The sequence below is a fragment of the Dermacentor variabilis genome, chromosome 5 (genome assembly GCF_050947875.1).
Source record: "Dermacentor variabilis isolate Ectoservices chromosome 5, ASM5094787v1, whole genome shotgun sequence".
NCBI lineage: Eukaryota > Metazoa > Arthropoda > Arachnida > Ixodida > Ixodidae > Dermacentor > Dermacentor variabilis.
The window spans coordinates 99,095,798-99,110,067 of record NC_134572.1 but is presented as its reverse complement, the minus strand read 5'-3'; the positions used below and the strand labels follow the sequence as shown (position 1 = coordinate 99,110,067).

General features: G+C 41.9%; 1 protein-coding gene across 2 annotated transcripts in view; it reads left to right on the top strand.

Moving 5' to 3' along the window:
• Window positions 1–9,796, top strand: part of didum (dilute class unconventional myosin) — a 70,229-nt gene extending 60,433 nt beyond the window's left edge. For both annotated transcript variants that reach the window (XM_075693154.1, XM_075693155.1), the window contains 7 exons: window positions 656–745; window positions 2,240–2,390; window positions 5,986–6,128; window positions 7,095–7,166; window positions 7,615–7,700; window positions 8,448–8,619; window positions 9,434–9,796. In XM_075693154.1, the coding sequence (XP_075549269.1) occupies window positions 656–745; window positions 2,240–2,390; window positions 5,986–6,128; window positions 7,095–7,166; window positions 7,615–7,700; window positions 8,448–8,619; window positions 9,434–9,685 (966 nt within the window). In that variant the 3' untranslated portion in view covers window positions 9,686–9,796. The remainder of the gene's footprint in view (window positions 1–655; window positions 746–2,239; window positions 2,391–5,985; window positions 6,129–7,094; window positions 7,167–7,614; window positions 7,701–8,447; window positions 8,620–9,433) is intronic.
• The last annotated feature ends 4,474 nt before the right edge of the window (window positions 9,797–14,270 follow it).

The window sequence follows — 14,270 nt, the reverse complement described above, 5'->3', positions numbered from 1 at the left end:
GCTGGGGTCATGTTCAATGCAATATGTGACGAAACTAACTTTCCTGGCCTGATTAAAAGCATTGTAAATAATTACTGAATCCTCCTTTCTTTTTTCTGTTTCTTTTTTTTTTTTTTGCTGTATACAAGGTTTGTAATAGGTTTCCGCAGTGTTCTCGATAAACTAAAAAAAAAGCACCTTTATATTTCTTCAAAATTAGAGGCAGCTTATAGGTAGTGTGTAAACGAAGTTGGAAGTATGTGGAACGATTACGGCCCTAGCAGTAAATTATGCATGCAGGCTGTCCGGAGCATTATAATGGTGTTTTAGGAACAGTTTAAAACTAACCTGCAGCCCTGGGGGAAATGTCAATGTCAACTTAGATCAGATTCAGTGAAAAGGGGGAAACATTATGGCTAATGTTCTTGCCAAGTAAAATATGTGTGGACGAATTAATGCATTTGTAAAATTCTTTTATCAAGTGCCTGAAGACTTTATATGCTGGCAATGTTTTAACTGGACCAACAATACTGGGGCAACCTTTTAAAGTGTGTGATTTTACTACAGGTAGCTGAAATCTTTATTGACACTGTTCAAAAGAAACAGGTTCACTGGAAATTAGGTTGTCATTCTACAAGGTTACACGAGTCTGCATTTATTTTTTCTTTCTTTGCAGAAGCGACATGAGGATACAGACTACACTGTCATGTGGCTTGCAAACACCTGCAGATTCATGCATAACTTAAAGCAGTACAGTGGAGAGAAGGTATGTTCCCCCCCCCCCATTCTAGTTTGGAGCGAGCCATTATGGTTCGTTTTTGTTTTCGTAGACTTGTATACATCATTGCTTGCATGGAAATGTGTGTTTCTTTTCTGTGAAGACTTGAGCAGCAGCCATCCCCTGTGTGATATGGCTTTTGTTTTTAAAATTCAAAGCTGAGGCATAATTAGGCTCAAAAAACAACAGAAAGTACACAAAGAAGCAAATGGGACAGATCAAGTTCAAGTTAGCAGTCTGTCCTGTATGTCTGCTTTGTCTTTTCTCGTACCTAATTAAGCCTCAGCCTTAGAAAATGCATCAAGTAAGCACATTGTATTTTCTTCATTGTTAGAGGCATAGCTACCAGCCCAACAAGGATACCTTAGGTGTTTAAGTCTTTGTTTCGTGGTGGAAAATCTTTTTTTTTCCCCACTGGTCAAATCGCAGCAGGTCTGAATTTTGTGTGGGTCATGTTCAATTCACTAGCACCACGGCAGACCATTCTCCTGCACCGTTGTTGGAGCATAAACTCAAGTGGACATTTTCAAATATAGATTGCATGACCTCTGCAGCCTGTGTGTCATAGCTTCTCCCGAAGTCCCACTCTGAGTATGTTTTTCTCCAGCAGATCTGGATTTGTGAAATTCAAGCATGATTGAGCACACGCTGTATGGTGGACGTAGCTCCTTCAGTGGTGGAACAGCTGCGCCAATTGAGCCAAACTGTGCCGAGAGCGTCCCTTTACGCCATCCTGCGTCAAAACGTCATTTTATCAGAAAATTTCGCTGCGCCTGCGCCAAGGCATGCATAAGAGCAAAGCCCTCCTTCTGTTGTTGCTTCGCAGCTAGCAAAACTGAAATCAAACCAACAGCATGCTATCGTCATCATAGAAGAAGAAAGCAGAGGCCCGTCCATAGAGTTTCTCACTATATGGTGACTCTGGGCCCGTCGGAGTCGTCCGGTTCATCATTCACACATTTTTCTCTGATGGACATGTACAATGCAGTACCAAAGTGCTTGCAGTGGCACCACGCTTGCAGAGTAAGCGTCGTGCAAGCATGTCTCCGCAACATATAGACTATATTGGTTAAAATTTGCATGGTATATGGTAAGCACACTTGCACTGGACTCTGCGTCAAAAGTTTAGGACGACATAAAGCTGAGCTAGTTGGTAATGATTCATAATGCAAAAAAGAGGGGGGGGGGGCGTGTAAGGACACAAGAGAAAAGTGTACAACACAAACGCTGTGTGACGTTCGTGTTGTCCAGTTCTCTTGTGTCCGTGTCTGCACGCCTTACCTTTATTTTTTTGCATCATGTACCAAAAGTGCTTGCTGCTGCACCAAATTGGCTTTTTGCCTGTGTCAGGACGTGCGCAGAAAGGTGAAACGGCTGCTCCACCACTGCTCTTCCAAAATGACTCATGGAGTTTAACATTAGTGAGCCTTTTGTTTGCAAAATCGTTGTGCAAGTGTTGTTTTTTCAACATTTTTTTTTCAGCAATTCCAAGTTGAGAACACGCCCAAGCAGAATGAGCAGTGTTTGAGGAACTTCGACCTGTCTCAGTACAGGCAGGTGATGAGCGACATAGCAGTGTGGATCTACCAGGCTGTCATCAAAAGCATGGAGGAAAAAGTTCAGCCTTTGATTGGTATGTGCTGCTGTGTTGTCATGTTCTTGATGCAACTTCACCTGTAAAGACAAAAGTTTATTTTATTGCAATATCTATGATACGGATCTCTACGAATTTGCATCATTGGCGCTGCTGCTGCCATTGTTATATTTCACCATCAAGGGCACATGTGTGGTTTGTGTGTAGAGGACTGGAATGCCTCCTTAGACGCTGAGGGCATTTGGCTGCAATAACAACCAAGCAAAGTGGATGCACCGTGAATGCTCAGCTCAGTGCTGGGGGCAGCATTTTGCCTTCTGCTGCTGGCATGAGCTTTGTGTGCACACACACTGTAAGCATCTTGAAGGTACAGCGCATGGCAACGAAGACGGAAGGCAGGAACACACAGGACAGCACTGAATTCGCAACTAACTTTTCTCAAAGGCATACACAGACCTATGTACTACAACCCATACCCGCCTGCTCTCCCATCGATGGCATCATTATCAGTGCGCAAGCAAAAACACAAGATCCTGTAATCTAATGCTGTACTATGAGGCAGTTTAAAAATTCAAATTCATTGTCATACAAATTTAATGATGGCATGCATACACAACGCAATCCCTTTTCCTGATATAGTAGGCCTCAATAATCTCCCTTGTAGTCTGATTTCTATGCCTGATTTCTATTGATATGCTTGTGACGATCTTGCCTCAGTGTTTCCTCAGAGTTTTAAAGCTGACAGGCTGCCACAGCAACCTCGCATATTTTAAAAGGCCCCTTTTGGGGCCACCAATGCGATTCCTCGGCGGAGCTCGCATATCGCTTACCACTCGTGACCCCTCTTTGCATTTGTATAGCAGTACCATTCTTTAACGCTGACAGTTTCAGCTTGTTACACGCAGTTGGAGTGCCCAGGAAGCATTCAAACAAGTGAACACAATCAGCAGCCGAATGGAGAAAGGTGGTGGGTAGGGGCACTGACCTCGCCACTATGATAGTCTTCCCACAACAGCTCTGCCACCCCCTGATTTTGATTTGTTCATGCAACCCGGTTATAACAATGGAATTTTCATGGCACTTGAACATTGTTATAAGTGGGTTTGACTGTACTGGCAAACATGCAATGACCAGGGAGGTAACTTCACATTTATTCTGTGGTATTCTGCTATCCAAATTGAGTGCCGCCAAGAAAAAAAAATAGAATATGGCATTCACTGTATGTTGACGGGTGCTCATGGTGGTCACTGAGTATTTCTTGTGCATTGTGCTTGAATACGTTAAATTAGCTAGCTTATATATAAAATTACCTAATCGATGAGATTGGATTGCAAAAACTTTAATAAAGGTCCTTTAGGACACACGTCAGCGCGCAGTGGGCGTCTCCCACGCAGGGACCGACAGGAAGTACCTGGCGGCCGCTGCACAAGCCTACTGGACGGCCATTGCTGGTCTTGTAGTAGCGGGCTTCGTAAGGTCTTCTACTTGTCCGAGGTAGTCAGGCGGAGCGTTCAATGGAAAAATTGTTGAGGGTCTTGAGAAATTAGCGATAACAGCATTTAAAGCAACCTAGTATTCACGCGGACCATTTTTCTAACGAAAAAAAGAAAACATTACATTTTTTTTTAATATATACGGTATGCCCATGACAATGCCTCCATGCACCATGGATTGCATCAATGTCAATTCAAACATCAAATACAGGCACTGGGAACAAGCAGACGCGTGCTTTTCTCAACTTTCAGCAACTTTTGTTGTGCATTTTCAGGCCTTATCAAACAAGAAGTAGTGTGATCTTGTTAGGGTGAGCTTTCCCAATCATTAGAAGAGCATGCCCCTGGTGATTTTGTAACTATTTGCTTTCTTAACCGTTACGAGACCGTGCCCCTAGTTTGCCTGTGTGTAATATACACGAGGTACTAGATGACAACGTGATATCAGTGGGTCTCACTGGTACGGTGATGGGTGTCAGGTGTAGCTTTTAAATTTCGGGAGCTATTCTTTTCTTTTTTATTAGAAAGGAGGACCACAGAAGACCGAGGTTGCTTTAAACACATTTGTCAGTCATTTCTTGGCATCTTCTACAACCTTTTCATTGGCATCTTATCCAATAAGTAAGTTAATAAACGGTAGCTAAGTAAACTTAAATATTAGTTGCTTGTGAGGAAAAAAAAGAAAGAAAACTTGGATCAGCATTGACAGAACAGAGGCCTCTTAACATACAGTAGATGCTGTTTAAGTCTTCAGTTCTTTTCCCTTTTTTGTTCTCTCTCTCTCTTTTGCCACATTTAGTTGGAATGTCCAGTATGTCGATTTCATTTGTTGGGTGATTGACACTCTTTCATTTCCATTAACTTTCTTCCACCTTGTGGGCACAGAACCGATTCGCCGTAACCTATTAGTATTCTGCGAAGTCAAATAAAAAAACGTTTTCTTGATCTGCCTGTATTTCACTTTTGTTGAGCTTTACCAAGCTGCTCTGAAATGTGTATCTTCTGCTCCAAAGTGGATGATTCCTGCTTGAAGCCTGTTCCAAAGTGCCAAATTTACTGCTCCCAGAGCTTTTCCAAAACCCCCTTAATCGCATACATCCATGTATTTAAAAAAAGGAAGGGTGGGGGGGAGTGTCTTCACGTTCTTGACTTGCCAATCAATAACAAGAGCTGATTTGAAAAGCAACACTATTTTAGAAAAAGAGCAAGATCACTTTATAGGAATTAAGGTGATTTAAGGTTTTCAGCACATCTAACCACTGTGTTGGAGTTGCTTCCGTTATGCTTCACTTGTTCTTGAAGCTTCACGATTCAGTTTAGCGTATTCTTGCCTGCTTGCGGAACAGCGCTTGCGTTATTCTATGTATTTTCCTTCACGGCAACTTAAGAGGAAGCTTTAGCTTCCTCTTAAGTTAACTCCGATGCGGCCTATTCAAATACATGTAAAATGCAAAAATGTTTTTTTGAGATAACCCCCGGACTGATTGTAATGAAATTTATTGCATTTGAAAGAGAAAGTTAAATTCTAGTGACTCTTGGAAGCGGAATTTCGATTTAAAGCCTGAATTTTGTTTAAGGAATTTTAAAGAATTCGTAAGTTTAAAAATAATGGACGCACGAAGTTTATAAAACAATAGCTCGGCATCAAGAACAGATATCGTGGTTCTGTAAAGGGAATCCATTAGATCATTCAACGCGGACAAATTTGATATGTTAATTTATATCTTACGTGAGTTTGTTACATTGTGTACGGGGGTTCTGCGAAAGCTGTATTTCCATGTTACTGAATTTTTTGGGGTTCATGTGTAACATATCAATTTTGTACGCTTTAGATGTACTGTCAGATGTAACTCACAGAATTGTGATACGATTTATTCCTTGCTGAGTTAGAGTTGTAAACCTAATAGTTTCGTTTTCTGAAAATTTTATATTTTTGCCAATTTTAATAAAGGATTCACGATCTAAATCAAAAATTCGAAACCAACAGTCACTTTATCTTGTTTTTTTTTTTTTAATGCAATAAACCTTGTCAAAGTTGGTGCAGTAGTTGCCGAGAAAAACGAATTCTCCTATCACATGTATTTAGATAGGAGCACCCGAGTTAAAGCTCCCTCTTAAGTACTGGCTTCTTCTTTCCACAGTTCCGGCAGTGCTCGAGCACGAGGCGATTGCGGGGATCTCTGGAAACAAGCCTTGCGGAATGAGGAGCCGAGCGTCCAGCTTGGCACGCGACCTGGAGTCTCCTGTGGATCCCCAGCATGCTCTCGATGTTCTGCTCAAAGAGGTGGACTCCCGCGATATTTCCCTTCTTTGTACTTGCTACAGAACAGAGTGCAAAAACATTCATATACTGTGCTTTTGGTGCACATTTAAGTGCACTAAGTGGACAAATTAATCTGGCACCTCCACTACGGTGTACCTCATAGCCCACTGGGCAGTTTTGAGGCATTAATGAGCTTCACAATTTAGTAACTTTAGTTGAAAACACATTCTTATGTAGTGAAAAGAATCTGGCAAATGGAGGCACTTTTTTGTTTAGTAATATCGTATGAAGCCAACAGACTATGAAACCAAGGAAAGCATAAAGGGAATTAACTGTTCTCATTATTGAAGTGTAGGATATGGATTAGGGAAATAAAAATGAAGCCAAACAGTGGGTAGAGCATTGTACACATCATGCATAGGCGAAGGTTCAGCTCCCACTGGTGATATAAGTTTTCAGCCACTTTTGTTTCTCTTTCTCTTATTGTTTTTTCATTTCAGATAAAAAGGACAGCTAATTTTCTCTATGCTTTCTTTGTCTTCATTGTTTCTTGGTTACATATGTTTTCGTGGAGTGAGGCATAAGGTGATATTGTTGACGAATGCTCTTAGACAAGTATTGCTGTGGATGGATGAGACAGAATAGGCAATAGAACACATTCTCTCGTTCAAAATGAGAAGGGTTTCATAAGTTCTGTAGCATGGCGCCACAGACGCATGGCGCCACAGACGCATGGCCTCATTTCACTGTTTATCAACTGTTTCAGACTGCATTCGTAATAAATTGGCTGTCATAAGCCAAGTGCACGTGCCTTCTGAACTCGGAGGTAGTTATATGCATCAAGACTAGGGCCAAGGCCACATTCAATACACACACATGCTGGATTGTATGAGATAAAACAGATGATTGCATAAATAGTATAGCTTTCTTTCTTTTTGGCTGAAACTTTTGTATCAACTGACTGCTCGTTTCATGTTTTCTGTGCAGCTTAACAACTTCTACAAGGTGCTGCTGGTTCATGGAGTTGACCCTGAGCTCATAACTCAAGTTTTCAAGCAGGTATGTTACTGTCCTAGCTTCCTTACTATTAAATTTTTGTTGTAATGAATAAATAAGTACTGATCGATGTAATTTTATTTAATTTCCTTTATTGTTTGCGATAAAGCTGATTTCTTGTGGACGTTGTGGATTAGGTAGTGCAAAAGTATGCGCGATAAAAGAAGCGAAGGAAGAATCTTGCATTTGTAAAACATGAAATTATCTCTTGCGTTAAGCTCATGTACTATTCAAAAAAGCAGATTAAATTTGCTGTCGCCATTACAGATGTATTTTGTGCATTCACATTATGCAAGTTACTCTCCTATGGGGACATAAATGTAATTCTTGTGCACGAGGCATTCTTGAGGTTATCACGTGAGATCGTTACTTCCCGGCAAGATGTGTTTTGAGCTTGTAATACTTAACACTACATGGTAGTAAATATTTTTACTTCATTTGTGTTCAACAGCTATTCTACTTCATCTGTGCTGGTGCCTTGAACAACCTGCTTCTTCGCAAGGACATGTGCCACTGGTCCAAGGGCATGCAGATGAGGCAAGTCTATTTCGATGTCTTTTTTGTGCTAGAATGACTCTGTGTACCCTTTGTAAGCACTATAAATTCAACCTATAAATAAGTTGTATTGGGCAATGATTGTCATACTGGGTGACTCACAAGTACTAATCGTAAAGTGCCCAAAAGCTCACTTTGATGAACTTCTAATAGTAACTTTAACTACATTGATGTGCCCTTGTGTATTTATTGTTAACTGCAAGGCAATGTTGAACATCTCAGCTGTAGAAAAATGATTTCCTCGCAGATAGCACATGTACTAGAAAATATGCTACAATATGCACCCCCAAAAACTAACGCCACTGAATGCTACTGATGCTTATTCTCGGAATAAAACAAGTGTAAGTGCCAGGTTTCCAGCAGTCGCTGCACGGGCTTTGAAAGAACATGTTGTGCACCTCTTTTCTTCGGATACAATTGTAACAATTTTGGTAATGAGGATAGACTGAGGAGACCCATACATTGGCAACATGCTAATATACAGTTCTCCTCTGCCATTTTAATTGCTTTTTCAATTTCTCCACAAGTGACTACCAGAACTCTTGCTATGACTAAACGCAAAGCTCGATGGGGTCGAGAGAACCGTACATTGGCAGAATGGCCCTCTTGAGCCCTTTGAGCCCCATGTCTAGTCAGGACACAAGTTCTGGTTGGCGCTTGTGGAGAAATTCACGCTTGATTTGTAGCAACAATTACTGAATGGCGAGAGGCGGCCCTGTAACCACGCAGATACAACCTGAGCCATCTGGAGCAGTGGTGCCGAGACCAGAAGGTTTCACAGAGTGAGGTGCTAGACACGCTTCAGCCCATAGTTCAGGCGTCGCAGCTGCTCCAAGCCCGCAAGACGGACGAAGATGTTGCCAGCATCTGTGACATGTGTGACAAGCTCACTACAGCGCAGGTTCGTCTTCGTTTTGCTTGCAGCTGTCGGGTGTTTTAGTGTAACTACAAATGCTGTCAACTGTGAAAGTAGGAGAGCTGTCGCATGCCGCTGTGGCTAAGTGGCTGTGGTCTTATGCTGCCGAATGCGACGCCACAGGTTTGATTCCCGGCCACAGCAACCACCATTCGATGGGGGCGGAATGCAGAAACGCTTGTGAACTGATATAAGTGCATGTTAAGGAAAGCCCAGGAAATCTAAATTAATACGAACTCCCCCACCTCATTGGTGTTTTCTATAGCCTGTGTGTTGCATTGAGACGTTAAAACCTGTAATTTGATGCAAACAAAGTCAGTGGGGCAGTCTGTAGGCAAAGGGATCATGTTTTGCATGCTTCCATACAAATTCAGCACATGTCGCATCCCCACAAGTTTTTCTGCCTGCAATAGTGTTTTGTTTAGTGACTAAACATGCTTTATATATGAGGCCTCAAGTCATGGCTACTTTTCGCACTGCCTTCAAGCAAATTATTAACGGTCACCTTGCATCATGCTTGCATCATTTTACTTGAGCTTTTTCTGACACTAAATAAAGGTGAGTGTTATCACCAACAAGCACCCATTCATTGTTTCCAGAGCTTACACCTTGTTGAAGTGCACTTCCCGCATGTTTACAATGATTTGTTGACGTTTTTTATGATGCACTTTATAGCTCTAAGAGGTACCAGGAGAATGCACCTACTAAGAATAACTTGGGTAGTTATTCATGCTGTTTGCAGCATAACTGTGGTAGTTGCATGCTTAATGCTTAGTTTGCATACACGCACCTTTTTCAGATCACAAAGATCCTCAACTTGTACACGCCTGCAGACGAGTATGAGGAAAGGGTTCCCGTTTCATTCATACGCAAAATTCAGGCCAAGCTTCAAGAACGGAACCAGGAGACACTGCCTGTGTCTGACAACACGCTTCTGATGGACACTAAGTTTGCATTCCCAATAAGGTTTCCTTTCAACCCATCCAGGATACAACTGGAAGACATCAACATTCCCGATGTTCTCAACCTTTCCATGTTGCGAAAGCTGTGAACACTCATTTTCATTTTTTTTTTATTTCTGTAATGTATTGAGAAGTGTAACTTATATTTTGCTGAGGGCCTTTTGCCTGTGCCTCTGGCCTGAGCAGCAAACAAACTTCTAGCCAACTGTCACAATTTTTTGTGTGCCTATATGTTTTTTTTTTATGTCCCCTCTTGTCATTCCTCTCCCCCATGTGCCAGGCATACTTTTTTTCTGTGTTCACAGAAAGAAAAAGCCATAATATGTATGTGGCCATATCTAGCTCTCCTCTGTTCTTCACCCTGCATTTGTAAAACAGAAGAGCACATGTAGTGCTTGCAGAGCACAGTGGCCACCTTTTTTTTTTTTTTTTTTTTGCACGGGCTCCTTTAGCTGGATGCCGTCTTAATACTGTTTTGTGCATATCATGCTTTCAAAGCTGTGGTTGTGGTTAAGGTGGCCATCGTTTTATCTGTGATGTTTGGCTTTCGCATACACGGTCTTCACATGTATAGACAGAATATTATGTTGGTGGTGTTGTATATGGTGATTCGAGGAAGAAATTTATTTTTCGATGTTTTTAAGAAATATATTTTTAACCTACCCTTTTTTTTTCTTTTCGAATTTGCAGAATTTACCCTTTTTAAGAAGTTTCCCGGTTTGTTCGGTTTCTTGCCTAATTCTTTTGACATTCCGATATTTATGGATCTACACTTACAATATTTATTTTTTTCATTCTAATGTTTTACTCTTGTTATTGTTTGCTGACTTACTATTACTTTGGAGTATTGGACGTGTTTTTCAGACGAACAATAAGTTTGTACACTTGACCTCATGTGGCTGCCACTTTTTCTTTGCGCCCCCATATTTAGCGCCATCCTGTGTTTGCAAGCTCTGGGCAAAACGAGAAGATTTAGACAAACTGAGAACAAGAAGATGCTTCAGTGTAACAAGAAGATGGAAGTCAATTATCCCTGTAGCCAAATGAGCATCGTGTTGGTGTAGCTGGGGAGAGGCATATGTTATTATAAGCATTCAGCACAAAATGACTAACCTGTGGGTGTCATGTATTGTACCTGTAAGGTGGTTGAAAACATTCCCCATGTAATTTAAAGCAAGCGTCGGTTGTTGTTCATAGGAGCAGGTTTTCCATGCATATGCCAAATGCACGCACCAAATACACCAAATACTGTTGACAATTGCTGTACATTAGTTTTCGAAAATAAAGTAGTAGAAACTAAGCAACATGACTGCTATGTCGTTTTATTCTGCACAGTTCAAGTATATCCATGATTTTAATGAAAAAGACTCAACATAGCAAATGGACATGCTCCACAAACACTGTGAGAGAATTCGAAATCGTTTGATCTACTGGTGCTGCATACCTATTCGCAAGCTTACGATTTATGGATTCTGTCTACTTTGAGATGCATCGTCTGTGTATGTTCCTGTCACACTGGTTTTTTACTTTACTCATCAGTGTTAGCAGACGACAAGTCATAGAACTGCGCAACTGCAGGTCGACATGCGTTTAATGCGTCATTTAAAATCAAACTTTCAAGGACACATTATGCACTGGTATTCAGAATGGCCCACCCACTCCTTTGATTATGTTGGTTTGTGAAAAATAGTTTTTGGGGCCAAATTGAATATTTTTTGAATTGTTTGCCAATATAATGTGCAGCCTTCTTACCATTAATATCTATTTTCACATCCTGGTGTTCACAATGTTATGAGGTTTCAGTCTTTCAATCACTGCACATTACAAAACATCTCTTATTAAAAGCATAAAGGGTGCATTGGGAACAACGAAGCAGTTTGTCAGTTTGTTTACAGACACCGGGCTCTTGGGAGCTTATGTATTCATTCATTATCGTATAAAGTTTACTAAGGCAGCCTTGTGAGCCAGTTAGCCTCTGTGTATACCTTTGCAATGAAACCAGAAATATGTCGTCTGCGGCAATGTAAGAGCGAGAAAAAAACACGTAGGCTGCATTAGGGACGCAGTTGCAGTGGGATACGTGTAATGTCTTTTGCCTGCTGCAGAGGGTGTATGGGCACTCTACAGTACAGAAATGACATAACCAAATGCACAAGTTACATTTTATTCCTGCTTTAACAAGCTTGCATGCATAACATAAAAGCTTGTAGGGGCCTTGTGGAAATCATGCTCGCTCCCTATTAGTAGTGGGCCCATTTGTTTTCCATTGTGTTTGGGCACTAGGGTGAAGAAAGCTCTCTCAAAGGCGACCACAACCTGCCGTGGTCACTTAGTGGATTTGGCGTTGCATGAGGTCGCGGCATCGAATCCCGGTCGCAGCTGCCGCATTTCGACGGGGGCGAAATTGAAAAACTACCGTGTATTGTGCATTGGGTGCACGTTAAAGAACCTCAGGCGGTCGAAATTAATTCGGAGGCCCCCACTACGGAGTGCCTCAAATCAGGTTGTCGTTTTGGCTCGTAAAACCTGAGAATTAATTTTTTAAAAAGTGATCCCTCCAGCTCGGATCGACGAACGTACTGCCAAGCTACGCCTCTGTTAACACCGTGCGCGGGGATTAATGTAACTCAGATTGCGTCATGTGTGACGCGACAGCGGTGCCATCTGCGCACGCGGTACATGCATGATCGAGTAATAGCATAGACGTATATACCGGGAGTAGTGGGCAAGGGTGGGAAGGCACTTGTCTCCCCACTGTCAAATGTAGGGGGGGGGGGTGAAATGTGCCGTTTATTTATTTATTTATTTATTTATTTATTTCAGTACTCTCAGGGCCAGAGGCATTACAGAGAGCAGAGGCATACAAAATCGGCATTTGCCACCTTACTTTTGAAAGTGGGCACTGAAGGCTACACACTGGCAAATCCAACAAAAAAACAGCTGAGACCAAGTTTTCTTTCAACACCGCATAAGTTATTGTCGTTGTTGTTGAGTATTCCCTGCTTGGTCAGCGAGGATTGTCTTTCGTGCTTCTCCGTTACGTGCTGCAGCAGACAGCGCATAGGACGCACCTTGCCAGCAGCTCGTGGCCTTCCAGGCCTGTATTACCGGTGACACTGCCGTTGTAAGTTCTCGCCAAAATAAGTTTCAATTTGCACCGTTTGCATCATCCCGGGCTTCTTGGGTCAGTCTAATCATTTTTGAACAAACAAGACTAGCGTTGCTGCGATTAACGCTATAAATCAGTTTACACTGAATAAATATTCGTGGAAAACTTTTTTGTTAATGTCACCTTAAAGGTCAGAAGACAGCAAATAGAAAATGAGTGTCAGTCTCTCCTCTTGTTTTTTTTTAATTTCCACTGTTGTGGCTCGAGGAAACCTATATTCAAGTTTGTCAAGTTCAGTTTTGCTCTCTTTTAAAATGCAACATACTTTATCTTTACCGATAAAATATCAACTAGGCCTGAGCAGAGACCATCAAAAGTGATGACATCACGAAGGGCTGTTGCGGAACTTCAAGGTGCCGTCGCTGCCCAACTTTAGTTTTGTGCCTTACCTGGTTTATTAACCCTACTCTAGTGCTAAGAGTTCCTTTTTTTGAGGGGGGGGGAGGCGGAGGGGGGCATTATAGAAACGTATAGTAATTTACTCCTTGCTAAAGCAGCGCAAGAATAACGGCAACACAAGACAGAGAAATACACAGTTCAAATGCCGGTGACTTGTGTTGCCGCTATATTTGTGTTACCATGAATTAAGATTAACCAACCGTGCAGTTTTGCACTCTATTGCAGTACGTAATTTACTCAAACAGCTCAACTTATTTTTCGCTTTGGTTACAGAACTGGATAAAGTATTATAATTTAGCGGTCCCTAATTGTTCACTATGTGTGATTGATAATTAGATCTGTCAATTATAAAAATAACTAACTGAATGATTCAGCTTCGTTTATTGCGATGGTGCGAGTGGGGAGGGGATCGCTTGAACCACAACAAAACGGGAAGGGGTGAGGGGTGATATTCTATAAGTGTCCACCCAACTTCTCCCTCTCCCTTACTATATATATATTGACACGAAGATGTGGGGCTGCCGCACCGCAGTATGGCGCGTGCAAAGGTCGGCGCCATGAAAGACAATGAAGTGCGTAGGCTGCACGCTTAGGTGGCAAATGGCACACTTCTGGAATGACCTTTCCACGGTTCATCGGTTCCATCAGTACACTTAGGAATTGCGTTCCTCGGTTCTGGCTTCTCCTGCTTTGGGGGCTTAGGTCAAGTATCGGGTGGTATTTTCTCAGCTTGTAATTTTACATGACCTTTATATATATATATATATATATATATATATATATATATTTCTCTGATGTGTTTTTGTGTTAGCCTTGCTTGATGGCTGTAGCATCACCTGGCTTCGCAGCTTCCTCGTGGTCAGTCTCAGTAGCTCTTCAGGAGCTGCCGCTTGAGTTTTTTCTTCGCAGTGGAGCCGGCATTGTTCCTATGGCCATGGTGCTGACCGTTGGCGGTACGATCAATATGAAAAACCCAAAAACGATTCAGGGCGAATTGCAGAAGGCCTCACCCCACTTCCAACAGATCACAGAGGACCGTCAGTTCGGCAGAGGTGGCATACTATGCTGCTCGCCAGACCACACCTGTGTCAAAGAACTGCTGAATT